This window comes from Kogia breviceps, chromosome 19 (genome assembly GCF_026419965.1).
Source record: "Kogia breviceps isolate mKogBre1 chromosome 19, mKogBre1 haplotype 1, whole genome shotgun sequence".
Taxonomy (NCBI): domain Eukaryota; kingdom Metazoa; phylum Chordata; class Mammalia; order Artiodactyla; family Physeteridae; genus Kogia; species Kogia breviceps.
The window spans coordinates 50,599,858-50,624,944 of NC_081328.1; the positions used below are offsets into that span (position 1 = coordinate 50,599,858).

The window sequence follows — 25,087 nt, forward strand, 5'->3', positions numbered from 1 at the left end:
TATTTGTTAAATTTGGAGGGGTAAGTCTGGGTTTGCCAAGTTTGAGGCGATAGCAGGCTTTTCAATGAGATGTGTCTCATAGGTGGTTAGAAACCTATCAGAGATGCTGATATGGGAGCCATGGTTGATACTGAAGAGCAGCTCTAAGGAGGAAAGCAAGGGAGAGCATAGGGAAAAATTCAGAGGCCAAAGATTGCACGTCAGAGAATATCTGAGTCTGGTGCTCCTGGCCTTTGCTGTTCAGTTAGCCCATTCTGTCTCTGGTTTAGATATTTGCTTCTGGTTCTGATGGATGCTGAGAGAGCCTGGAGCTATGCCATGCAGCTCAAACAGGAAGCCAACACTGAACCCCGAAAACGGTTCCACTTGTTATCTCGCCTACGCAAAGCTGTGAAGCATGCGGAGGAGTTGGAACGCTTGTGTGAGAGCAATCGTGTGGACGCCAAGACCAAGTTGGAGGCTCAGGTTAGTGTCTCAACATCAGTTTTGCTTTATTGTGGAGATTAGAGACGTAAACAGAACAGAGTTTCTTACATTATATATTGGTAGTCAGGAGAGGAAAAAACCTAACCTTGCTTTTAAAAGGTGAAGTTGGCTCTTGTTTTTGTTTTTGAGCTCTTGGTTTTTAACAATTAGCTCTAACTTTTAAGAAAGCCATGCTAGGGCTTCCCTGGTGGCGCAGTGGTTGAGAGTCCGCCTGCCGATGCAGGGGACACGGGTTCGTGCCCCGGTCTGGGAGGATCCCGCGTGCCGCGGAGCGGCTGGGCCCGTGAGCCATGGCCACTGAGCCTGCGCGTCCGGAGCCTGTGCTCCGCAACGGGAGAGGCCACAACAGAGAGAGGCCCGCATACCGAAAAAAAAAAAAAAAGAAAGAAGGAAAAGAAAAAAAAAAAGAAAGCCCATGATTCTTTTGATATGTGCATGGAGAACTTGTATCTGGGAAGTTCACAAAATAAGAATTTTTTTCTTAATGAATATTTGAAAAGAGGTGAAAGATATTTCAACTTTTGATGCTTATGTTATAGCCCAGAAGCTGGTTGTTAAATAAAATGAAGGGAACAAATTTTCTTTATTTTGAAGTTCTTTCCTAGGAAGTAAAATGAATCATAAAATACCTATATATCACATTTTATTAGTGAAATAAATTTTTTTCTTTTAGAATCAACCTGAATATCTCTGTATTCTTGATATCAAAGTTCGAAGCAGGGAGAGGAGATTGGGCTGTCTGGTTGTCGGGTGTTGAAGCAGTTTCTCTTTTCCCGTCACCTTACAGGCTTACACAGCTTACCTCTCAGGAATGCTGCGGTTTGAACATCAAGAATGGAAAGCCGCCATTGAGGCTTTTAACAAATGCAAGTAAGTCCTCTGGTCCATAGGCTGTGACCAGTTTTGATGATAGTCACATTCGAGCTGTAGATCAGCTAATGCTTGTTTCTGTGAAAGTTATTACAATTTCTTTCTTTTTTTTTTTTCTTCGCTTTAGAAATGTTGATTCTTCTCTTTCAGCCTCAGAACATGCCAGTTCTGGTAGTTGTTCTGTGTTCCTTGTGAGTTTATTTTCTTAAAGTGAGGCTGCTGTGAACCGTGATGTTTCTTTCCTCACAGGACTATCTATGAGAAGCTGGCCAGCGCTTTCACAGAAGAGCAGGCTGTGCTGTACAACCAGCGTGTGGAGGAGATCTCACCCAACATCCGCTACTGTGCATATAACATTGGTGAGCGGGCTTCATGGGGCATTGACAGGTGGTTCGGTGGTAGTTCATCTCAGAGAGCCTAGAGAATTTCTTTAACTTTCTTCCCTTTCCCTTGCTTCCATCTTTGGCGTGGGTTTTGGTTGATGAAAAAAGTAGAATTGTCGGAGTTAGCCCTGCTTGAAATCCAGAAGGGAATTCCATTGCTTCAGTTTCGGCCCTGCCATCTTCTTTACTCACCAAGAGCTTTGTGAAAGGACTTGGGAGTCCTTGAAATGTGCTTATGGAGGGAGAAGAGCTTGGAGTTGAATCTAGTGGTTCTTGAGGGAACAGCCAACTCCCTCGAGGATTTTCCACTCAATATCTCTCTTTTTCTCAGGGGACCAGTCAGCTATCAATGAACTCATGCAGATGAGATTGAGGTCTGGGGGCACTGAGGGTCTCCTGGCTGAAAAATTGGAGGTAATCTAGTATGCAGATTTTTGTGAAAAGTCTTTGGTTTGAAAGTAAAAGAAGTAATCCATAATCCTGTCATCCAAGGATAATTGCTGTCAATATATGCATATTTATATCTATTTTTAACAAAAACTATTTTCACTTAATATTTTAAAGTGTTCAACTTTCTTACTTTGGTACTCATAGAAAAAGTAGGAAATATAAAGGACTGGGAAAGATTGGGGGAAAAAAATAGAATCATTTAGGGGCTTCCCTTGTGGCACAGTGGTTGAGAATCTGCCTGCCAGTGCAGGGGACATGGGTTCGAGCCCTGGTCTGGGAAGATCCCACATGCTGTGGAGCAACTAAGCCTGTGCGCCATAACTGCTGAGCCTGTGCTCTGGAGCCCGCGTGCCGCAGCTGCTAAGGCCCATGCGCCTAGAGCCCGTGCTCCGCAACAAGAGAAGCCACTGCAATGAGAAGCCCGTGCACTGCAACGAACAGTAGCCCCCGCTCACCACAACTAGAGAAAGCCCGCTCACAGCAACAAAGACCCAACACAGCCAAAAATAAAAAATAAAATAAATTTAAAAAAAAATAGAATCATGTGGGTTACCACCCAGAGGTAACCACTGTTAATGATAGGATGAATATCTTGCAAACTTTTCTTTTTAATTTATGTATGTATGTATGTATGGCTGCTTTGGGTCTTCACTACTACATGCGGACTTTCCCTAGTTGTGGCGAGTGGGGGCTACTCTTTACTGTGGCGCGCAGGCTTCTCACTGCGGTGGCTTCTCTAGTTGCGGAGCACGGGCTCTAGTCGCGCTGGCTTCAGTAGTTGTGGCTCGTGGGCTGTAGAGCGCCGGTTCAGTAGTTGTGGGGCACGGGCTTAGTTGCTCTGCAGCATGTGGGATCTTCCCGGGCTAGGGCTCGAACCCATGTCCCCTGCATTGGCAGGCAGATTCTTAACCACTGCGCCACCAGGGAAGTCCCGCAAACTTGTATATGTAGAGAAAAAGGCATATGCCTTAAAAATAGAATCTCAGTATACACTGTTTAGTAATGTGCTTCTTAAATTTAATGTCACGTGCATTTTTTTCGCTTCAGTGAATACATTTCTGTACATCTTTTGATGACCGCATGGTATTCCATTGTGGTACATGTTTTATTTGAGCACTCATTATTATTAATTGTTTAAAGTGGTAACTGGTATTACCATGAATATCCGTGTCCCCAGTTTTTGTATACATTCTTAGTTATTTCCTTAGGATAAATTTGTAAAAGTGGAATTGAATGTTTTGGAAGCTTTTGATACATATTGACAAATACTTTTAGTAAGTTTCTACTAATTTACATTTCTGCTTGGCGATGCTTTTCTCCTTACACCCTTGCCAAAACTTAGTGTTGCTCCTGTTAGCCTTCTATCATGTCCTTGTAATATTGGAATTTCTATAAGCTAAGAAATATGCCAGGGAGGAATTTAAATACAAATTTGTATAGACTCTGTAAGCTGTAATGTGTTAGTTTTAGGAGGAGATAAATGATAGTTTCCACTGATTTTCACCTTGATCACTCATATCCACAGTTAAAGCTTTAACTTTTTAAAACTGCCTTCCAGGCCTTGATCACTCAGACCCGAGCCAAGCAGGCAGCCACCATGAGTGAAGTGGAATGGAGAGGCAGAACGGTCCCGGTGAAGATCGACAAAGTGAGGATCTTTTTACTGGGATTGGCCGACAATGAGGCAGCCATCGCCCAGGTAAGGAGCAAGGACCTATTCTGTTCTCTTCTGTGTGTGTCTGGAGGTTGTCCTTGTGTGTATAACATGTAGTGTTTTGTTGCTGCTTGGGATTTGGTAACAGTCTCAAGATGTACCCTCTTGAATAAAATTATTTTGAAAGCTGAGTGTATCAAGGAGTTCTTATGTTTGGAGGGCAAAGAAATTGACAGCGACAGCCTTCAGTAAAAATGGGAGCACCGAGGGTCTGCTTAAAGTCAGGGGTTACATTCGACCCAGCAGGTGGTACAGCAGCGTGACTGTTCTGTCCCTTATGTCTGTCTGACCTCTTGTCCTAGCCTTCTAGCCCTAAAGGGCCACCTCTTGTTCCTGGGCCCTTTAAAGACAGCTAAACCAGAACATCTTGTTTTATGTATGGTATATATGCAGTATTCATGCAAAGCCATACTATCTGATGCTCCTTCTGAGATAATTCTTACCTGTTTGTGGGTGTGAACAACCAAATGAGTTCCAAAAGATGAGAGATCCTGGTGGTCTTGGTTTGTATGAAGTAGGCAGTGATTGAGGCATTTTTTTAGAGCTCCTTCTCCATATTAGGTGAAGAACGTCTGAGAAAAAACCAGGCTGCTCCCTGTGTCTCCAGCCTCAGCAGGGACCAGTGGCATTTCATGAGACTTCACAGCAAGCTACTGCACCTGGAGTGATATCTGTATGAGGTGCTTTCTTAGTTGTGCTGATGAGTTGTCTTAAGCATCCAAACCTTTCAGTGACTTGTTCCAAACTGGCTCCTTTGGGTTGGGGACGGCTTTCAACAATTGAAGGATTTCTTTGCGCCTTTTGTCTGTATTACATATTGCCCCTTATTTACCCTTTATTTCCTTGAAAGACCGAAGACTAGAACAATACCAGAAACTTAAGTTTTCATTAATCTAAAAGACTAAACTTTTTCTGAGAACATTTCATTGGCCTTTAGGGTATAGAGGTCTCTCTTCTGGACTAGGGCTGATAGCAACCATTTAGGTTATGCAACTGCGTTAACTCTTTTGTTTTAAAGCGATACATACTGGAAGAAAAGAACTGCTACAGTTCTGTGCCAGGCATCAGGCGGTGACAGTGGGGCAGAAATTCTGGATAGAATAGGGGGCAAGGGAGGTCAGTAGGGGCAAATAAAATAGGGACTCCTTAGGAATGGGGCCACAGACATACATCAGACAGAGGACAAGAAAAGGTAACATTTATTAAGTAACTTTAAAAAGTTGTTCATGCTTAACATTTATAAAATATAAATTTTTAAAAATTTTTCTTTATTTTGACTGTGCCATGTCTTAGTTGTGGCATGCAGGATCTTTAGTTGCATCATGTGGACTTCTTAGTTGCGGCATGTGGGATCTAGTTCCCCAACCAGGGATCGAACCCTGGCCCCCTGCATTGGGAGTGTGGATGCTTACCCACTGGACCACCAGGGGAGTCCCAAAATATAAATGTTTTTAAGAAATCAGCCTGACTTAAGAAAACAACCTGTGTTGAGGTGACTGACCATGACTTTCTCTAGTTGCAGCAAGCAGGAGCTACTCCTTGTTGCAGTGCGCCAGCTTCTCATTGCGATGGCTTCTCTTTTTGCAGAGCGTGGGCCCTAGAGTGCGCGGGCTTCAGTAGTTGTGTCATGCAGGCTCTAGAGTGCAGGCTCAGTAGTTGTGGTACATGGGCTTAGCTGCTCTGTGGCATGTGGGATCTTCCTGGACCAGGGATCGAACCCGTGTCTCCTGCATTAGCAGGCAGATTCTTGACCACTGCGCCACCAGGGAAGTCCTGTATGAGTTTTTAATTGTTATCCTGCAAGATACAGTGGTGTGTTTGAAGAGTGTATGAAATCGAAAGGGTTGGAAAGAACCATATAGGGATAGTTTCAAATCTTTAAAGGCTGAAGCGGGAAAAATATTTGAAGCCTGTTAACATAGTGAATTACATTGATTAATTTTCAGTGTTTAAACCAACCTTGAATATCTGGGATAACCCACTTGGTTATAATATATTGTGCTTTTTATTTATATATTGCTGGATTTGGTTTGTTAATATTTTAAGAATTTTGCATCTGTTTTCATGAGAAAGAGTGGTCTATGATTTTCTTGTATGTAATGTGTTTTTTAGGGTTGGTGTCAGGGTTATACATACCTAATAAAACAAATTTGGAGATGTTCCCTTCTCTTTTTATGAAAGAGTATGTAACACTGGTATTTTTTTTTCCTTAAATGTTTGTTATAATTCACCAGTGATACCATTGGTCCTGGAGTTTTCTTTGTGGGAAGGTTTTTAAAATTTGTTTTTGCTTGTTTTAAACAAATATTATTCCTTTACAAGTTGTAGGGCTGTTCGGATTTCCTGTTTTCATCTTGTGTCAGTTTGGATTTTATTTTTTTAAAGGAATTTATTAATTTCATGTAAATTGTTGATTTTACTGACATAGAGTTTACAATATTCCGTTATCATTTTAATGTTTGTAGAATCTTTTAAGTGCCTGGTTAATTAATGTGCTTAATTTCTTTAAGCCCCTCCCAACCATCTCTTAAAGGAGTGGGTGGTACTGGGTTTTCTTTGGGGCTTTCTTGGAGGTCAGTTGAGTGTCAAGAGATCAGATTGGATGTTAGTTTCTGTGGAAAGTCAAACATAATCATGGGAATGTTGATGTTCTAATGTCAGAGTGGGTCTGCAAGTAACACAGGTTCATCTCCTTTTTGCTTTTTGTTCATTCCCGCCTGCTCAGTCAGATTCTTTAGAATGATAATGTGGTTTGGTAGGCATTCAGTTAATGGTGTGAATGTGAATACAGTTATCTGTGGTTTTTAAGCATCTTACAGTACATTAGGATCACTTGAGTATCAGAGACCTTTAAATAATTTGGTAGATCAAACAAAATGTGTATTAATCCCAGAAATCCCATTAAGGTTTTAACATTAAAAGCTGGGTGGCAGGGGATGGATTGGGAGATTGGGATTGACATATATACACCATTGATACTAAGTATAAAATAGGTAACTAGTGAGAACCTACTGTATAGCACAGGGAACTCTATTCAATGCTCTGTGGTGACCTAAATGGGAAGGAAATCCAAAAAAGAGGGGGTATATGTATATGCATAGCTGTTTCACTTTGCTGTACAGTAGAAACTAACACAACATTATAAAGCAATTATACTCCAATAAAAAATTTTTTATAAAAACAGTTACGTGCCTAATGTGCTATATCACACATATACCACCAGGTCAAGCCAGTAAATAAAGTAATTTACGTGCAGTGTCAAATAAAGTTTAGTTAAATCCTGAGATGTCAGGTCTAGCACTGTGGCCGATTAAATGTGTATTGAATTGAATGAACCGTGGGTTATTAAATGTGGGAAATGCCCTTTGGCCATTTGAGGCTAATCTCCAGAAGAACTACTTGCTCCCTGGTGCCACTATCAGATGATTTGCCTCTTCTCCTCATCGTATCGAGTTGTTCTCTGTCCTGGAAGCCAAGCACTCCGCCTGAGAGGCAGAGCTTTTCATTGCATTGCCACCCTCTGGGAACTGGAATGCAGGAATTTGGTAGCCCCAGCTTCTTGCTTGCTTGTAGAGGTTTTTATGAGGTTTAAATACTAAAACTGCAGTTTACTGAAAAGCGTGGAAGGAAGAAATAATTCAGGGAGATAATATTAAACTACAAAGACTGGAGCTGAGGCTTAACCAGCTGCCAAACTCCAGCTGCAAAATCCTTCCTTTCTTTAGCCAAGCTTTAGGTTCTCATGTCTTTAATGTTGTCTTTATAATTTATTTCTGTTTTGCTTTGTTAGTCCTTGGTCCTACCTGAATTGTCACTGGTGGTGATTTGAGGGTGTAAGGCAGCTCTTGGGTGGGGTGAGGGGTGGGCAGCTTTAAAGTCTGCAGGTTTCATGATTCTTATCCTCAGGTTATGGCTAATGTTTTAATGTTTGCCTAGAATGGAGACCATTTCCCCTTTTCTCTAAAAAATAAAAAATGAAAAAATCTATTTTTAAGTGAGGTTTGTATCCTCTTTTACTCAAGTCGCATGTGTTTTTCACTAGACCTCACTGGGCCGAGCGAGGCTTGGTTCCCATCCCTTTGGTTCTCCTGCGAGTGTGGTGGAGAATGTGGTCAGACTCGCCCTGTCTCTTAGTCACACCACCACCTTCCAGCAATTTTTGTAGACAAGCGAAAACCATTTGGGAGCTCTGTTTTAAAGAGCTGGGGGTCTCTACCTCAGGACACAAGCAGCTGGTTTTAGTCAGCGTTGAGACGTGGTTTGAGGCTGTGGAAAAGCACATCCGAGAGTGTTTGAAGTTTTACAAAAATTGATCTCGAGTTTGTTTATTAGGACTGAGTAACACATTACTTCTGGGCTTCAGGTTTCTCTCTGTCATAGGCTCGCCTGGGAAAGATCCAGGCAGACCACAAATTCTTATGCAGGGAGTTTGTCCCTGTGTTTAGGAGCACGTTCTAGTTGGTTCGGTGGCAGACTTGAGACATATACATGTGGATTCTGAGGGACCCTCCCTCTGCATACGTATGGAGAGGTGTTTCTTGTTCCACTGCGCCTTCAGGATTATCTTAGCCTCCAAGATAGGTTTATAGAATAAGCGGGTAAGTAGCAAAATACGTTTCAGCCTTCCTGTTTGTAGACCTTTTGTCCAGCCCGGGAGAATCGTGAGAAGTCCTGCTCTAGAGACTGGTGGTCTCCACGTCACTGTGCAGTGCCGCTACCATTAGGAAAACACAATTGACTGAAGTCCTCCCCTTCGGATAGGCTTTTTTTTTTTTTTTTCATTGCGGTTTAAGACTTTTGTAAGATTCCCAATGGAACTTAGAATTTTCTGGAAGCAGAGGGAAAATTTGCTTATGTTCAGTACCTTGATACAGAGGTTTCCTTATTCAGAGGGAACAAAGGTAATACATAGCATTAAAGAGGTTTAGCATTTTAATTTTTTTTTTTTTTTTTTTTTTGCGGTATGCGGGCCTCTCACTGTTGTGGCCTCTCCCGTTGCGGAGCACAGGCTCCGGACGCCCAGGCCTAGCGGCCATGGCTCACGGGCTTAGTTGCTCCGCGGCATGTGGGATCTTCCCGGACCAGGGCACGAACCCGTGTCTCCTGCATCGGCAGGCGGACTCTCAACCACTGCGCCACCAGGGAAGCCCAGCATTTTAATTTTTTAATTTGAGCCATTCCCTCCCTGTAGGAAAGGAGACAGATTCTGTGTAGCTGGTAAAAACAAATTTACTCTTTTCTTACTTACACACCCGTTGCCCTGACTGCTGAAGCCCACCCATCTTAAAAGGGTGTCGGTGGCCTGTTTGCCGGATTGCATGGTATCAAACTGATGCTGGAGTTTCTCCTGCCTGCTCACGACGCGGCTCTGGTATGTGTGTGGTTAGTGCCAGGTCTGTTCGCATATCTTATTCTACGGCTGCTCCGTTCCACAGGATCTGTACTTTGAAAAATTTGGCCAGTTTGATTAAATGATTATAAAGAATCTTGCTAACTTGAGATGCTTAATTAACAGTGTTTCGTGTGAGTGAGTTTCTCTAGCGCTGGGCTGTACTGTCCAGTACAGTAGCCACTTGAACACATACAGCTATTTAAATTAATTAAAATTTCAGATTGCTCAGCAGCCACATGTAGCTAACAACGACTACAGTGGACAGTGCGGATACATCGTTGTCACAGAACGTTCTAGTGGATGGCACTGCTCCAGGCGTCAGTGAGTTAATGGTGGCTGTGTTTGCCTTTGTAAGTTTATAGAACAGCTGTGCCCCTGATTTGTTCCTAAGTTACTGAACAGCAGGAAAGTCGAGTAACTTATAAATAGAAAAGTATGTTCGATTTATATTGGGTAATTTACAAGGACGTTTTTTCCCACACTGGAAACTAGGAAAAACATAAGCGTTCTTAAGAGAAGAAAAGGTTTTTCTTTAAGCCCCTCCCAGCCATCTCTTAAAGGAGTGGGTGGTACTGGGTTTTCTTTGGGGCTTTCTTGGAGGTCAGTTGAGTGTCAAGAGATCAGATTGGATGTTAGTTTCTGTGGAAGTCAAACTTAATCCTGGGAATGTTGATGTTCTAATGTCAGAGTGGGTCTGCAAGTAACACAGGTTCATCTCCTTTTTGCTTTTTGTTCATTCCCACCTGCTCAGTCAGATTCTTTAGAATGATAATGTGGTTTGGCAGGCATTCAGTTAATGAATCACTTTTTGCCTTATCCCCGCCGGCTAGCAGGGGGTTGACGCCCTATGCTTTGTCAACCTCATCTGCCCTAAAAATGGTCTCAGCATAGCCGTATAGAATATCTGAGGGCAGAATTTCTGTGGTGAGGAGAACCTCATATGGCATTTAGGAGAAATATATTTTTGATTGGGTATTGATTAGTAATGTTTCTCACCTGCTTGGACTTAAAAGAGATCCAGTATGTGCAAGTCCGTTGGGTTACATTTGTAAGGAAAAGAAACTTCTGTGCTGAGCCTCAGTATGAGGTAGCAGTGCCCCAAATCTAGTCCATAAGGCCCCTCTAGGGAAGCCAGGTACAGGTCGGGAGCAGAGGTAGAAGAGTTGGAGGAGAATAGTAGAAAGTTCTATAATAGAGGAAACATTAAAGCATCTGTTGCCTGACAGCTTAGATCAGTTATACAGATACTTTTTCAATATGTTCACTTTATATTTATATATATATATTTCTCATTTCCATACAAATAAAGACTAAAACCATAAGAAAAATCGTATATGATAGAGAATATTAACAATTGAAATGATCTCCGATTCGGGCCATTTTTTGGTTGATGTGTGTATTTGTGTCTAATGGGAGGAATCAAAGCGATGTTACGCCCTCCTCCCCTCGGAGTGCTACGTCTTACTCAAAAGAAGATCTTTTTACTGCCTTCTGCCTTTGTTTAGGCTGAAAGTGAAGAAACCAAGGAGCGTCTGTTTGAATCCATGCTCAGTGAGTGTCGGGACGCCATCCAGGCCGTTCGGGAAGAGCTCAAGCCAGATCAGGTAGGACTCTCAGCTGAGCCACGGGCTCTTGTTCTGGGCTGAGGTCCTCTTCAGTCTGTGTGTCGCATTCTCAGTGCATTGACTCTTAGCCACCATTGTATTTAGGTGTGGTGATTGGCTAATGAACAACAGAAGCCTCTTCTGGGCTCCATCAGCTTGAGAAGTTCTTTGGTCGATCCTGTTTCTCCTAATGGTTTCACGTATTACCTGTTAAGCTTTGATCTCAAATTCATATCTCCAGGTGGATTTCTCCAGTGCTCCCTTTCTCTAATAATATCACTGTGATTCATTCAGGCATCGAGGCTGAAAACCTCAGAACCATTTTTGTCTCTTTATTCCCTGTCACCAAAAACCCTGTTTATTCTGCCTTTGTAATTTCTCTCTCCTCTTGTCCATTCCACCTGTTTCTAATAAGCCCTTTATATTATGCCTGGAGTACCACAAAAGTCTCCTGATTGCTTTTCCTATGTTGGTTTCAGTTTGGTTTTCCAGAAGAACAGACTGAATCTCTCCAGATCCTATTTCACTGCCTACTTGTGAAAAAATCCCAGTGATTCTCTGAGGTCTAGAGCAGTGGTCGCTAAACTTTTATGATCATGCACCCCATAAGTAAGATTGAGCATTTATCTCTGATAACATTTATTTGTAAATTATATACCTTATTATCCAACTGATTTATGATATAGAAAATGTATTAAAGTTTTTAGAATTGAGATAGATATAAATAGAAGTTCTAGTTTTCTTCTTATACCCGTACCCTGAGGGCTGTGTGCATCCTACTTTAGATACCGCAGTGTCTAGCAAATACAGTTCAAACTCCTTGAGCTGGTGGTATATGAGCCTCCGCTGGGTGTTTCTAGCCTGTTTCCAGTGTTGTACTTGGCTACTTCCCTCTGAGTCTTCTGCCTCAGGCTCTTGTACTGACTGTCTTATTATGCCTGTCCCACTGCAGTGCATTCCTTACACTGTTGTCCTTTCCCCCCTCCTCACACCTGGCTTCTCCTTCCACCCCCTTTTCACCTGTCCAAACGCTGGCTGTCTTTCAAGGTGTGCCTCATAGCTCACTGAGAAGCCTGCCTACACCATCCTCACCCACATCTCTCCATTTTCCGAATATCTGATACTTGCAGCTATAATTTTTGTTTGATAGTTAATCAAGCATTGCCTTTTAAAAATTAATTTAATTAATTTAATTTTGGCCGCATTGGGTCTTCGTTGCTGCACACGGGCTTTCTCTAGTTGCAGCGATCGGGGGCTACTCCTTGTTGCGTTGAGCGGGCTTCTCATTGCAGTGGCCTCTCTTGTCACAGAGCACGGGCTCTAGGCATGTGGGCTTCAGTAGTTGTGGCACACGGGCTCAGAAGTTGTGACTCGTGGGCTCTAGAGCACGGGCTCAGAAGTTGTGGCGCATGGGCTTAGTTGCTCCACTGCATGTGGAATCTTCCCAGACCAGGACTCAAACCCGTGTCCCCTGCATTGGCAGGCAGATTCTTTTTTTTTTGCAGTATGCAGGCCTCTCACTGTTGTGGCCTCGCCCGTTGCGGAGCACAGGCTCCGGACGCGCAGGCTCAGCGGCCATGGTTCACGGGCCTAGCCGCTCCGCGGCATGTGGGATCTTCCCAGACCGGGGCACGAACCTGTGTCCCCTGCATCGGCAGGCAGACTCTCAACCACTAAGCCACCAGAGAAGCCCTGGCAGGCAGATTCTTAACCACTGAGCCACCAGGGAAGTCGCGGTCAAGCACAGCCTTTTAACATTTTGTGTATTGTTTTATATTTACCTTCTTGTTATGTTTTTCTTAAGATTATAAGCATATTAAAAGTATATATTTCTTTAATCATCTGCAATAGTACCTTCTGTATGAAATATTTAATAAATGTATGTTGGGCTGTAGTCGCATGTTTCCTCCTCCCATAAAGCTGCCTTTATATATTATACTTCCCTTGATTCATTTAGCAGGTACGTACAGAGCCCCAGCCTCTATCATATTCACTTTGAATTCACAGCAGCTGAATTCAGCAGACACCTCACAGAATGTAATGAATATGCTGATAGCAGGGTGTTCTGTTGCTGCTGTAACATTACCACAAACTTAGTGGCTGAAAACAACATAAGTATATTATCTTACAGTCCTAGAGGACGGAAGTCTAAAATGAGTTTGTAGGGCTGCATTCCTTTTGGAAGCTCTAGGAGAGAATCCATTTCCAGTATTCCAGAGAGTACATATTCCTGCATTTCTTGCCTCTTGTCCCTTCCTCCATCTTCAAAGCCAGCAGCATAGCATCTTCTCTCCTGTCTGTCCTCTGCTTCAGTCCCAGTATCTTCTCTACATTGTTGACCCTACTGCCTCCCTCTTATAAGGATCTATGTTTGTGTTGCCCGCCCCTGGATAATCCAGGCTAATTAAGAGATCCTTAACTTCATCACATCTGTAAGGTCTCTTGTCATGTAAGGTAACATCTTCACAGGTTCCTGTTAGGATGTGAACATCTTTAGATGCCATTTCATTATTCAGCCAGCCACAAAGGAAAGAGCTAACAGCACAAGGCATAGAATTTGGGTCTAAGACACAGGTCTTAAAATGGAACCGAGGACCATGGACTGTCTGCCTTAATGCTTTGGGTCTGAATATTGGACTCAGTGGACAGGAAGCCTTACTGGCCATTACTGTGAATCCTCTTATTCAAGTCTGGTTTTTAGATGCCAGTGGCAACTTAGTGACCCTGTCATTCTAGAATATATGCAGTAGATCTCTGATATTTGAGGACCCTTAACTTACTAGAGTCTGTGCCTGTATTCCAGGGCACTTTGGGGACCACACCATTAAATGAGGTGGTCAACCTAGAGGGGTGGGATAGGGAGGGAGGGAGATGCAAGAGGGAGGGGATATGGGGATATATGTGTATGTACAGCTGATTCACTTTGTGATACAGCAGAAACTAACACACCATTGTAAAACAGTTATACTCCAATAAAGATGTTAAGAAAAATAAAAAATCGAGGTGGTCAGAGCCAAGGATAGGATCAGCCATTTTATCTTTACCTTTTGACTTCCTGCAGAAACAGAGAGATTATACCCTTGAAGGGGAATCGGGGAAGGTATCTAATCTTCAGTACCTGCACAGGTAAGGGTTGTGATGTTTTTACTTTCTAACATTGTATGATGTATCTTTGGAACAGAAGAGTATATATAATGTTTATGTACATTATAATTTATTGATACATACTAAAATCTGAATGCATCTATTCACGTTTTATCATGAGTTTTGAATTTTTATATTATTCTAATATACATATAATTTAAAATTTTTATACAGTGTAAGAACTAGAATACAGCCGGTAACTTTGAAGCTCCTTGTGGCCCCACCCTTGCTGATTCCTCCCCCTCTTCTGGAGCTAACCACTGTCCTTCCCGTGCCAAGCTCCTAGAGTGACTCTCTGCTGTGTTCTGAATGTTTTGCATTGTCCCTTTTATATTTGAGTTCAGTTTCAACTCAAGTTTAATTCCATCTGGAGTTTATTTTTGAGTGACGTAAGGATCTATTTCACCTTTTTCCATGAGGATAATGGATTATTCCAGTGTATGATTTATTGACTGTTCTGTCCTTTCCCCACTGATCTGCAGGAATACATTCCTTTTTCTCCTTGCGTGCTCTTTTTGTCTGGACTCTCTTCTGCTCTGCTGATTTATTTGTCTGTACTAACACCAGCACAGTGATTTACTATAACTTTATCATAAGTCTTGGTATCTGGTCGAGCAGGTTTTCCCCACTAGGTTTCTCCTCAGGCACATCTTGACTGTTTCTCCCTTTGGTCTTTCATATGCTTTTTTTTTTTTTTTTGCGGTACGCAGGCCTCTCACTGTTGTGGCCTCTCCCGTTGTGGAGCACAGGGTCCGGACGCGCAGGCTCAGCGGCCATGGCTCACGGGCCCAGCCGCTCTGCGGCATGTGGGATCTTCCCGGACCGGGGCACGAACCCGTGTCCCCTGCATCGGCAGGCGGGCTCTCAACCACTGCGCCACCGGGGAAGCCCTCATATGCATTTTTAAAACACCTTGTCAAGTTTAAATTTTTTAAGAGGTAGATCATTTTGTTTCACAGAAGAAAGGAGGAAGGGTGACATTTTTCAAACTTCCTGGGGAGAAATAAAATTCCACTTCTCCTCAGATTCTCTTTCCATGTGACCTTGAAATTTTAATTTCTTAGTCACTGCTTATAACTTTTTAGTGAACCTGGCTGTATTTTCAGTCATTCCCGTGTCCCCCCTCCCTCTTTTCTTTTTTTTTTTTTTTTTTTTTTTTTTTTTTTTTTTTGCGGTACGTGGGCTTCTCACTGTTGTGGCCTCTCCCGTTGCTGAGCACAGCCTGCAGACGCACAGGTTCAGCGGCCATGGCTCACGGGCCCAGCCCTCAGCAGCATCTGGGATCTTCCCGGTCCGGGGCACGAACCCGTGTCCCCTGCATCGGCAGGCAGACTCTCAACCACTGCGCCACCAGGGAAGCCCCCCCCTCCCTCTTTTATAAAAAACAAAACCATAAAAACTCCTCTCCCTGCCTTAATCTCTGTTCTTAGGGGATTTAGTGTTATGTGAATGTCAAATTGACTGCTAGATGACTCGGGTGCACAGAATACCAGCAAGAACGGGCCTTAGCCGTTTTCTGCTTCAGCAACCTAAGGGGAAAGATGAGGCTCCAGGAGGTTAGCGGGCATGTTGGTAGTTAACAGCCACAACAGGGCAGAGGCAGTTGATCAACTTCCTAACCTTGAAAGACACAGAGAGCTTCAACAGGGCTCAGGAAACTTTCAAATTGTGAAGCCCCTTGCCCTTGGATCCATTCTCCCACCTCCACATGTGGCTAGTATCAGTATCATAATTAGTTAGGATCGGAAGCCAGCTTTGGGGTAAATTGAAGTCGAGAATCAGGTAGCCCTTGTATTTTTAATAAAACTCTTGTATTTTAATAAAGATGTATCTAGACTCCTATACTACTGTGAATAATAGTTACTTTATTTTGAGAGTTTGATTTTTCTGCAGAGCTTTAGAAAAAAGTGTCTCATGACCTTTCCTCCCATTTCTCAGAAGCATCCACTTTTGGGAATTCCCTGATGGTCCAGTGGTTAAGACTCCGAGCTTCCATTGCAGGGGGCACGGGTTTGATCCTTGGTCGGGGAACTAAGATCCCACAATCTGTGCAGCGTGGCCAAAAAAAAGGCAGCAGCAGCCACTTTTAATTTTTTTTAAAATATTATTTATTCGGTTGTTCTGGGTTCTCATTTCGGCAGGTGGGCTCCTTAGTAGTGGCATGTGAACTCTTAGTTGCAGCAAGCATGTGGGATCTAGTTCCCTGACCAGGGATTGAACCCAGCCCACCTGCGTGGGGAGCGTGGAATCTTACCCACTGCACCTCCAGGGAAGTCCCTACTTTTAATTCTTTTAACAAATTCTTTTGGTATTTACCTCCATGTCTCTAAATGACTTATGTTGCTACTTACTGATTTTTAGCTTTTAGCATTTCTTACCACTTTCCCCTACAGCCTTCTCTCACCGATTCTACTCCCACTCTTTACCCTGACCCCTCTTGACTTCCCATCTGACTCCTACACAGGCTTCCTCGTTTCCAGTGCCATTACATTAATTAATTAATTATTTTGCCACGCCACACAGCATGTGGGATTCTAGTTCCCCGACCAGGGATCAAATCCGTGCCCCCTGCATGAAAGTGCAGAGTCCTAACCACGGACCATCAGGGAAGTCCCAGTTTTAATTTCTAAGAGCTCATTTGTGTTCTTTGAATATTATTTTAAAATAGTGTCTCATTCTAACTTCACAACCACAAAGTCTTCACTTATCTTTCTGAAATTATTAATAATAGTTGTCCAAAGTTTTCTTCTCCCTACAAAGTTTGGTTCTTCCAAGTTGCTTTTTTTTCCCCTCTCAGTCTTGGCCCCTTCTGTCTTATTAGAGGTTTCCCTTAAGTGTCTGGTGATCCTTGTTCATCCACTCCTCTTAAAGACTGTGTCTTGTCTGTCAGGAGCTCTTGCATGGAGCTCCTCAGCTGTGGCTTCACTGTGGGTGCTCTGGCTCTACGCTTTCACTGAGGACCCTGACTCCAGAATCTTGAAGGGTTTTTTTCCTTGGGCTGGTCAGATCCTCAGAATATATCAAGCTGTTCTTATTCTGAAAGCCGAGTAGGAGAAGAATGCTAGGAGGTCAGCCCTCAGAACTTGACAGTCTCTTAACCCCCCTGGTTCATTATGGAGCCCCTGACCTCAGCTGTGCCTGTATCCTCTGTCCCCAGGCCTCTTTTATATCCTCCCTCTCCCAGGATGCCTCCAGCCTCTGCCACAATAAGATGGGGATCTAGAGGCCTAAACACTTCTTAAGCAGACTTAAATGGTTACCATGTTTTTAACCGCCAAATATTAAAGGACTTTCCAGATGGTACAGTTAAAATAAGCAGGCATCACGCATAGTCTCCAGTATATACACACATTTAATATGCATAACCCACCAAAGACACTGTCCCTCGGTATTTTCTCAGAAGAGAAGGTCATCAGCTGAGCAGGAGCGGCTGTTGTGCATGCACGCTGTCCTTACAGTGTGGGCCGGGCAGGTAACTAGTCCTTGTTCCAGGAACTGGCTGGCCCTCCATTAGTCATCTTAAGGACCAGCAGTGTCCTCTGAAATCGGTAGCTCTCTGGCTCTTTAATAAATATACAGAGGGTATAATTCAAGTTAAAATCAGATTTTGTCATAAGGTTTCATACTGGTCCCCTGCAGTTAGCCACTGAACAGCAGCCAGAATTGAAGGCCCTTGGAGCTTGAGGCCCAGGCCTGACAGCCCTGCGATATGACACGCCCTCACCCCCATAATCCCCTAGGGCAGTCCCAGCTTGTGGTCCAGTGCTCTTCCCAGAACATCAGCTTCCCTCATCATAACCTGAGCTGACATGTGGTCCATTCCAGCTACCTGACTTACATCAAGCTGTCAACAGCAATCAAGCGGAATGAGAACATGGCTAAAGGCCTGCAGAAGGCAGTGCTGCAGCAGCAGCCAGAGGATGACGGCAAGCGCTCCCCCCGGCCCCAGGACCTGATCCGGCTCTATGACATCATTCTTCAGGTAACCCTGGAGGGCTGGGAATGCGAGAGCCTGTCCTGTGTTTTTGTTGGACACAAATGACTGAGCTTTGCATAGCGAAAGGGCTGTGACAGCCAGGAGCTGTTAGTGTCTCGATAAAAGACAGAGGTCTTGTTTTTGTGCCAGTTCAGCCATCCGTGAGCCCGATATTCAGACATGTTGTTGTGTAGACACTTGTAAACCACAGGTATTCACTGAGCACTTCCCCCGTGCAGGGTGGTCTCCCGCATGCTGTGGAGCGTCCTGGGACCTCAGGCCACCCTGCCTCGGCCCACTGGGAGCTCACCAGGGAGTAAGGTTGTGAGACCCCTGCACACCTGCACCTACTCGTGTAGATGCCACAGGAGTGGGCTGTGTGAAGTGAGAGTTCAGAGCCGGAGAAATCCCCTTGAGCTGAGAGGGTCCAAGGGGTCTCTGAAGGAGGTGGAGTGTGACTGAGAGAGAAAGGACACGTGGGCTTTCAGTGTCAGGAGGGTGGAGGTGACACCAGATGTGGCTGCTGCCGAATCACGTGTCACAGACTTTTTCCCGTTATATGAAGCCTAGACTCTTTCGTTTTGCCCATGTCTGTTCTCACAAGTCTTCTTTCAAACTGTCAGTGCAAGGCCTCCTCTTCATGAGTTTTCTTGTTGAATCTGTTGTGCAGAACCTGGTGGAATTGCTCCAGCTTCCTGGCTTAGAGGAGGACAGAGCCTTTCAGAAAGAGATAGGCCTTAAAACTCTGGTCTACAAGGCTTACAGGTAAGTTCCTGTCGGACAGACGGGGCTCTCCTCTACCATCCAGTGGTTCTAGAAGCCTTGGGAGTATGTCTCTGGAAGGTTGGGTATGTGATCAGAGAGCAGTTAGCCCAGCGTGTTCAAGGGAAGTTTCAGGTTGTGGCTGGGAGTTTCCAGTGCAGTTTTGCTCTTTGGAAAGGTTGGGGGTGCTGGAAAGCACATACATTACCTGTCTTCTCCCTTCCCTTTCCTCCCTCCTCCCAGTGGAAAAGGGATAAGTGTTGGAAAAAGCGTTAATTAGCAGAAGCAGAGCGGCTGATTCAGGGAAACTGAACTGAGTTGGGAGGAAGCTCGTGTCTCAGTCTCTGACATGCACCGTGCTATTTGTAACTTGGGAGCGGACTGTGTAGCAACATGGGGTCTAGACAGATTGGCTCAGTAGAGCCCTGGGTGCTTTTGCCCTTCCTCCTCTGGCCCGCACGACCCTGCGCTCTCTGGCTCCTGTCAGAGGCCAGCAGCACTCAGGCTGTTGATCCCAGCAGAGTAATTTCTGTTAGGAAGAGGTTTGTTCCTGTGGATTTGGTTTTTGAACGACATGAGCAGAGGTGAACGGTTGTGACCTAGATGTGTGGGCTGTTGTGGGTGGGATTTCTATCCGGGCAGCATCCCTCCTTCCTGCCTGTCTCCAGCTTCCTCCCTGTGGGGAGGATTTGGGGATTACCTCTTTTCTGCAGAGCCGGCAGTAAGTAAAAGACAGCGGGTCAGCTTTGGACCTACACTTGTCGGCTCCAGTTTCGGGGACACGTCCGCAGGTTAGGCTGGCAAATTGGAACAGAGAGAACGGGGGGATCTCCCATCCCAGGCAGTGAGCCCGAGGCTAAGAAACTTTACAATTTATTTCGCCTAAACAGCAAGGAAAACCTTGATCTTGGGTGATTTTTGCTTAAGAACACTGTGGCTCTTTCCTTCCCCATCAGGTGTTTCTTCATCGCTCAGTCCTACGTGCTGGTGAAGAAGTGGAGTGAAGCCCTCGTCCTGTACGACAGGGTCCTGAAATACGCAGATGAGGTGAACTCTGACGCCGGCGCCTTCAAGAACAGGCTAAAGGTGAGCTGTTGGTCTCTCCCGTTTTCCAAGCCCTGAGCACTTTTGCTGTGAGGCTGCGACGCCTTCCCAGACAGGTCCTGCCTGGTCAGCCACGGCATGTGGTATATCCCTGAGTGCCCAGGAGCTGCGGGGTGCAACTCATGGCAGCATTCCAGGCCCGAAGAGGACTCGGGTACTAAGAAGGACAGCCTTCCTCCGCTTTAAACAACCCTGAAGTACTCTTCTCAGGCTCGGCTACATGTTGGAATTGCCTGGGAAGATTTTTTAAAGGTGGATGTCCGGGTTCCACCCTCAGAGATATTGGTTCTAATTGGTGTGGGATCTGGTATGAGCATTGGGGTCTTTTAAGCCTCTCAGTTATTCTAACGTGTAGCCAAGTTGAAAACCACTGGTGAAGCCTTTCCACACAATGTGTGCCGGGGCCAGCAGCAGCAGCATTTGGGAGTTTGCTAGAAATGCAGGTTCTCAGGCCCCACCCCAGGCCTGCTGAGTCAAAAGTGCATTTGGCAAGACCCCCAGGTGACTTGGGTCTACGTCAAAGCTTACATGCTGATCTGGTCTGATTTAGTGATTGTTGAATGGCAGCTAGCTTTTTAAGCTTGTGGACTGCTGTGAGCTTATAGATTCTTAAAGCACCCGTCCAAGGAACCCATGTATATCTTATAAGTAGAGGCTGTTCAGAAAAGCGGGCTAGGGTTACGGTTCCTAACATTGCCACAGCCGGTGTGAGAGGGGCTGCTGTTGGGGCACTCGTGTCTGCTTGGAACAGCCCTGGGCTCGGGGGTGGAGGAGAACTCTGGTTTCTGCCTTCAGAGAGCTTGTGGTTTTGCTGCAGCCACGGGACTTGCATAGGACCCACCTACGAATACAGAAGAAGATAGAGGGCGAGGGCAGAGAAATAGGAAGGAGTACGTGGGAGGCGGCTGTGGGCAGAGGGTGGCCCGGCGAGTATAGCAGTGTCATCTGGTAGGGTGTCGTTGGAATGTGGAGACAAGCCAGTGTGGATGGCTAATCTCCGGAGAGAAGTAAGAGGCGTTTTACAAAAGCCCATCTGACCTAGTGTGACGGCTGGTTTCAGGGGAAAGCGCTAGGGAACAGAGGCATACGGGATTCCACAGTATCCAGACCTAGTCAGATCTTTCCCAATTTGCCGAGTGAGAGGCTGAGGCAAGCGCATGGCATTGCCCTCGTAGAAGGGCTCAGTGGGTAGGGGCTTAGGCCCTGGAGCCAGCCGTCCTGGTCCCGAAGCCCCGCCCTACTGCCCCTGGGGAGGTGACTGCACACGTTCTTTGGCCCCTCTGTGCTTTAGGCTTCTCCTCTGTAAAATGCAGGTACAGACTATCTCCGGGTTGTCACGAAGATGAAATGAACAATCATGTGAACTACTTAGAGCAGTGCCTGGCACATGATGCATTTAGTACATGATAAACTTATTAATATTATCATCGTTGTCATTATTATATCCAGGCAGTATTACTTAAGCCATGGCATAGATTTCCCCCTTTGAAACAGGCTAGTTTTTTGTTTGTTTGTTTGTTTGCGGTACGCGGGCCTCTCACTGTTGTGGCCTCTCCCGTTGCGGAGCACAGGCTCCGGACGCGCAGGCTCAGCGGCCACGGCTCACGGGCCCAGCCGCTCCGCGGCATGTGGGATCCTCCCGGACCGGGGCACGAACCCGTGTCCCCTGCATCGGCAGGCGGACTCTCAACCACTGCGCCACCAGGGAAGCCCCAGGCTAGTTTTTGTGTGTTGTTTCTTCTAATAGGGAGACCGTTTAAAAAAGTCTAAAATCCATGAAAATACCAGTGGGGTCACTTAGCTCAGGTTAGTGTGGTGCGCTTCTCTGGCCTGACTCCAGCTCACGAGTCCCCGTTTTCCACATTGTTACAGGACCTGCCTGACGTGCAAGAGCTCATCACGCAAGTGAGGTCGGAAAAGTGCTCTCTGCAGGCGGCCGCAATCCTGGGTGAGCCTCCTGCCTGCTCTCTGCGGCCTGTCTTCTCAGGCCCCCCTTCACTGCTGCTCCTCTTCTCTCCCACCCCCAGGCCACTGTTTTAAGGTTGAAAGGGGCTGTTTTGGTTCATCTGTAAGTGGTTTTTTCCTGCCGTTCCTTCTGCCCCATTGAGGCGTCAGGTTATGTGGAGGAGTTTAGAGAAACGCTGCTGTGCTGTCCCCTCTGCCTGTCGGTGTCTCGCACACAACCGTGCTTTTGCTTCGCTGGGCCGACCGCGCGGGTTCTGGGGTTAGTTGTCTGTTGTCTGCACTACTTCTCTCTGAGTTTGCACTCAGGAGGGAGGGGCTAACTCCCCGCAGATGGACTACTTTTGCTCTTAGGATGTAGAACCCAGACGCGTGATAGGTGTCATTCGTGACTATAGTGTGTTGTAAAGTCCCTGTTCTTACCGAATCCTGTGAAACTTTCAGATGCAAATGATTCCCACCAAACAGAGACCTCTTTCCAAGTCAAGGACAATAAGGTGAGTCTGGGCTGTGGCTTTTGAGGAATAAAAAGGATCCATAACTTACTAGGAATGTGTACTCATCTGTAGAACAGAGGACCCTAAATTTCTAAGTGAACACCCTACTTCCCTCCCTTCTTTTACTCAGGACCTGAAAGCTGCCTACGTAAGATTTGTTAGGTGTCATCTAGATGGTCCCAAATAGAGTTAGGAACCTGCTGTGTGCCCTGGCTAGGAGCTCTGACTTGGACATCGGACAGGCTTATACGTCAGTCCCAGCCCACCTCTCAACCTCTCTAGATTTCAGTGACTCTCCATTATAAAATGAGGAATGAAAGCCCCTCATAGGAGGTTTGTGGGGATCGAGTGAGATAGCACATATAAGCTCTGAACTGGGTGCTTGGCCCATAGTGAATGTTCCACCAGTGGGCTGTGATTAACATCTGGGTTCCTGCTTTTGGTTTGACTTCCAGCCCCTGGTCGAACGGTTTGAGACATTCTGCCTGGACCCTTCCCTCGTCACCAAGCAAGCCAACCTCGTGCACTTCCCGCCAGGATTCCAGCCCATCCCATGCAAGCCTTTGTTCTTTGACCTGGCCCTCAACCATGTGGCTTTCCCACCCCTTGAGGACAAGTTGGAGCAGAAGACCAAGAGTGGCCTCACTGGATATATCAAGGGCATCTTTGGATTCAGGAGCTAACCGGGCTCTTCCCTGGGGGCAGGGGGAGATTCTGACTCTTAATCTGTATTGTGAGAAAACCCCAGCAGCCTCCATGATATTAAATCCAGGTCTGCATTGGCCCAGGGCAGAAGTATAACATCCTCAACCCTGCATTCCTATGTCTTGTGTGTTTGTACACTTCCATTCTTAACCAGGGTGCTAGAAGGGCACCCTGTTGTCTTCTGATAAATATGTGCAGGGCCCTGTGTCCACCCCTCCTGGAGGGGGGGCCCCTGCCATCTGGTCTCATGTGAGCCTTTGGTCAGTAATGTGGTCGTGGGGGTCCACACCGGGCACAGATTGGGGCTGGGAATGTGTTGTCGTGTCTCTTCAGTGCCGTGGATTTGAAACGAACTCATTCCTGCTGTGAGCGTCCAGAATCCCTTGAAGAGTTTGTCCGTGACTAGGAAACATTGGCAGCCTTATCCCCTTCACCTCCAAGTGAAAGTTAAGAAGTTTCAGAACAAGCAAAGAGCTCTATTTTTAGAAGAACTATGTTACACTCAGAAATGATGAAAACAAATCTTATATTAAAAGGCAAAGATGCTGGATACCGTGCCCATTCTTTGCACATCCTCATTCACGTCTGGTCCCAGCTCTCTCCTCGGGAACCTGTTGCAAGATCCTGTCATGTCATGTGGATCCTGACTTCCTGGCAACGTGGGTATGTCTGATGCCTGATAAGAGTGATAGAGGCACTGTTTCTAAAGAGTTCCCAGCCTGTAATTTTTAGATGCCATTATATTTTCATCACTTCCCTTCCTTACCCTTTTTCTTCGTCACTCATTTTTATTTCTATTATAGTATCAATAATAGGAGTCACAAAAGTATGTCACTCGTTTTTATTTCCACCATAGTATCAATAATAGGAGTCACAAAAGTAATGTCAGAAAGCAAGGAATAAAAGTGACTTAAACATGAGATGCATGAAAGCCTCTGTGGGCTCAGAGGTGCCTCTGTTTCCCCAGTGGGCTGTAGAGGGAATCGCCAGAAGTTAGCAGAGGGTGGTGGGAAGACAGATCAGATGTGTCTCTTAGACTTGAGCGTTGGCAGGGGCTTTCGAGATGCTCAGAGGTAAGAACTCTTCTCCCCCCAGGATTTGCTTTGGGTCAAAGAGTCTCAGGAAGCTGATCTTTTTTTATTTTAATTGCAAGTTTCATCATTTCATCATCTGTGCCATGCAATTTCAGGGTATCTTTCCTTCCTCTCTCCCTACCTCCTTCTGAAGATACAGCACAGATGATCTTAGGTTGAGGTCCTGGATTTTGGTCCTGAAGGCCTGGTCAGTGTTCCTAATGGGCTGGGGGAACGCTGGGGCCCTTCGTTCTCTTCCTCACCCTCGTCCCACCCTCCGGCGCGCTTGGCGGCACCAGGGCTGTGGTCCAAGGTTCTTCATCTCCCTCACCTCATTCTCACACTGACCTGGGCTGCAGCCACAGCTGGGGTGTCCTCCAGCCTGCCTGTGCCGGTGTCTGTGGCGCTGTATGGGTGCGGCCGGGGCTGGAGAAGCTCCGTCTGTCCCCATCTGGGAAGGTGTCCCTTTGTCTTGCTCACAGTTAAGTCCTCCCAGGCCTTCCTACTCTCTTTAGAGTGCCGGCATACGGGGGCGGGGGGAGCCAGTGTCCCGAGTCCATCATTTTGACTGAAGGTTTTCTAAGCTTTCTCTTTCTCATGAAAAAGAAACACACCAGAAGTTCCCCTCCACCTGGTGTCCCTGCCGGCTGCCCGTGACAAGACTGATTAGTATCCAAATGCATATTTACCTAAGAAGAAAGACCTGGCAGGGCCGAGGTCTCACTTAGCTCGCACATCTCTTCACCTGGAATCCCCAGACGTTAAACAGGCTGTGTTAATGGGGGACGGGACGCCAGAAGCGGGACCACATCCTGTCCTCAGGCCTGGGAAGCGGCTATTGCAGCTCATGGGAACGGGTTCAGAGTCAGGCCCAGGGAGCAGCACTCTTTGCTGGATGGGTTCACAGAATGAAACTGCAGAGGCCTCTGGTCCTTTCTTCCCAGGGAGCGGAGGGCAGGGAGGTC

The 25,087-nt window shown here is 45.8% G+C and overlaps 1 protein-coding gene across 1 annotated transcript in view; it reads left to right on the forward strand.

The window, feature by feature from the left end:
* The window catches only part of SRP68 (signal recognition particle 68), a 30,931-nt gene extending 7,332 nt beyond the window's left edge, over positions 1-23,599 (forward strand). Inside the window, exons 4-16 of the mRNA XM_059048999.2 lie at positions 270-465; positions 1,274-1,356; positions 1,606-1,715; positions 2,071-2,153; positions 3,748-3,888; positions 10,801-10,899; positions 13,961-14,025; positions 17,869-18,025; positions 18,690-18,784; positions 19,738-19,867; positions 21,758-21,833; positions 22,292-22,344; positions 22,800-23,599. Coding sequence (XP_058904982.2) covers positions 270-465; positions 1,274-1,356; positions 1,606-1,715; positions 2,071-2,153; positions 3,748-3,888; positions 10,801-10,899; positions 13,961-14,025; positions 17,869-18,025; positions 18,690-18,784; positions 19,738-19,867; positions 21,758-21,833; positions 22,292-22,344; positions 22,800-23,027 — 1,516 coding nt within the window. The 3' untranslated portion in view covers positions 23,028-23,599. The remainder of the gene's footprint in view (positions 1-269; positions 466-1,273; positions 1,357-1,605; positions 1,716-2,070; positions 2,154-3,747; positions 3,889-10,800; positions 10,900-13,960; positions 14,026-17,868; positions 18,026-18,689; positions 18,785-19,737; positions 19,868-21,757; positions 21,834-22,291; positions 22,345-22,799) is intronic.
* The last annotated feature ends 1,488 nt before the right edge of the window (positions 23,600-25,087 follow it).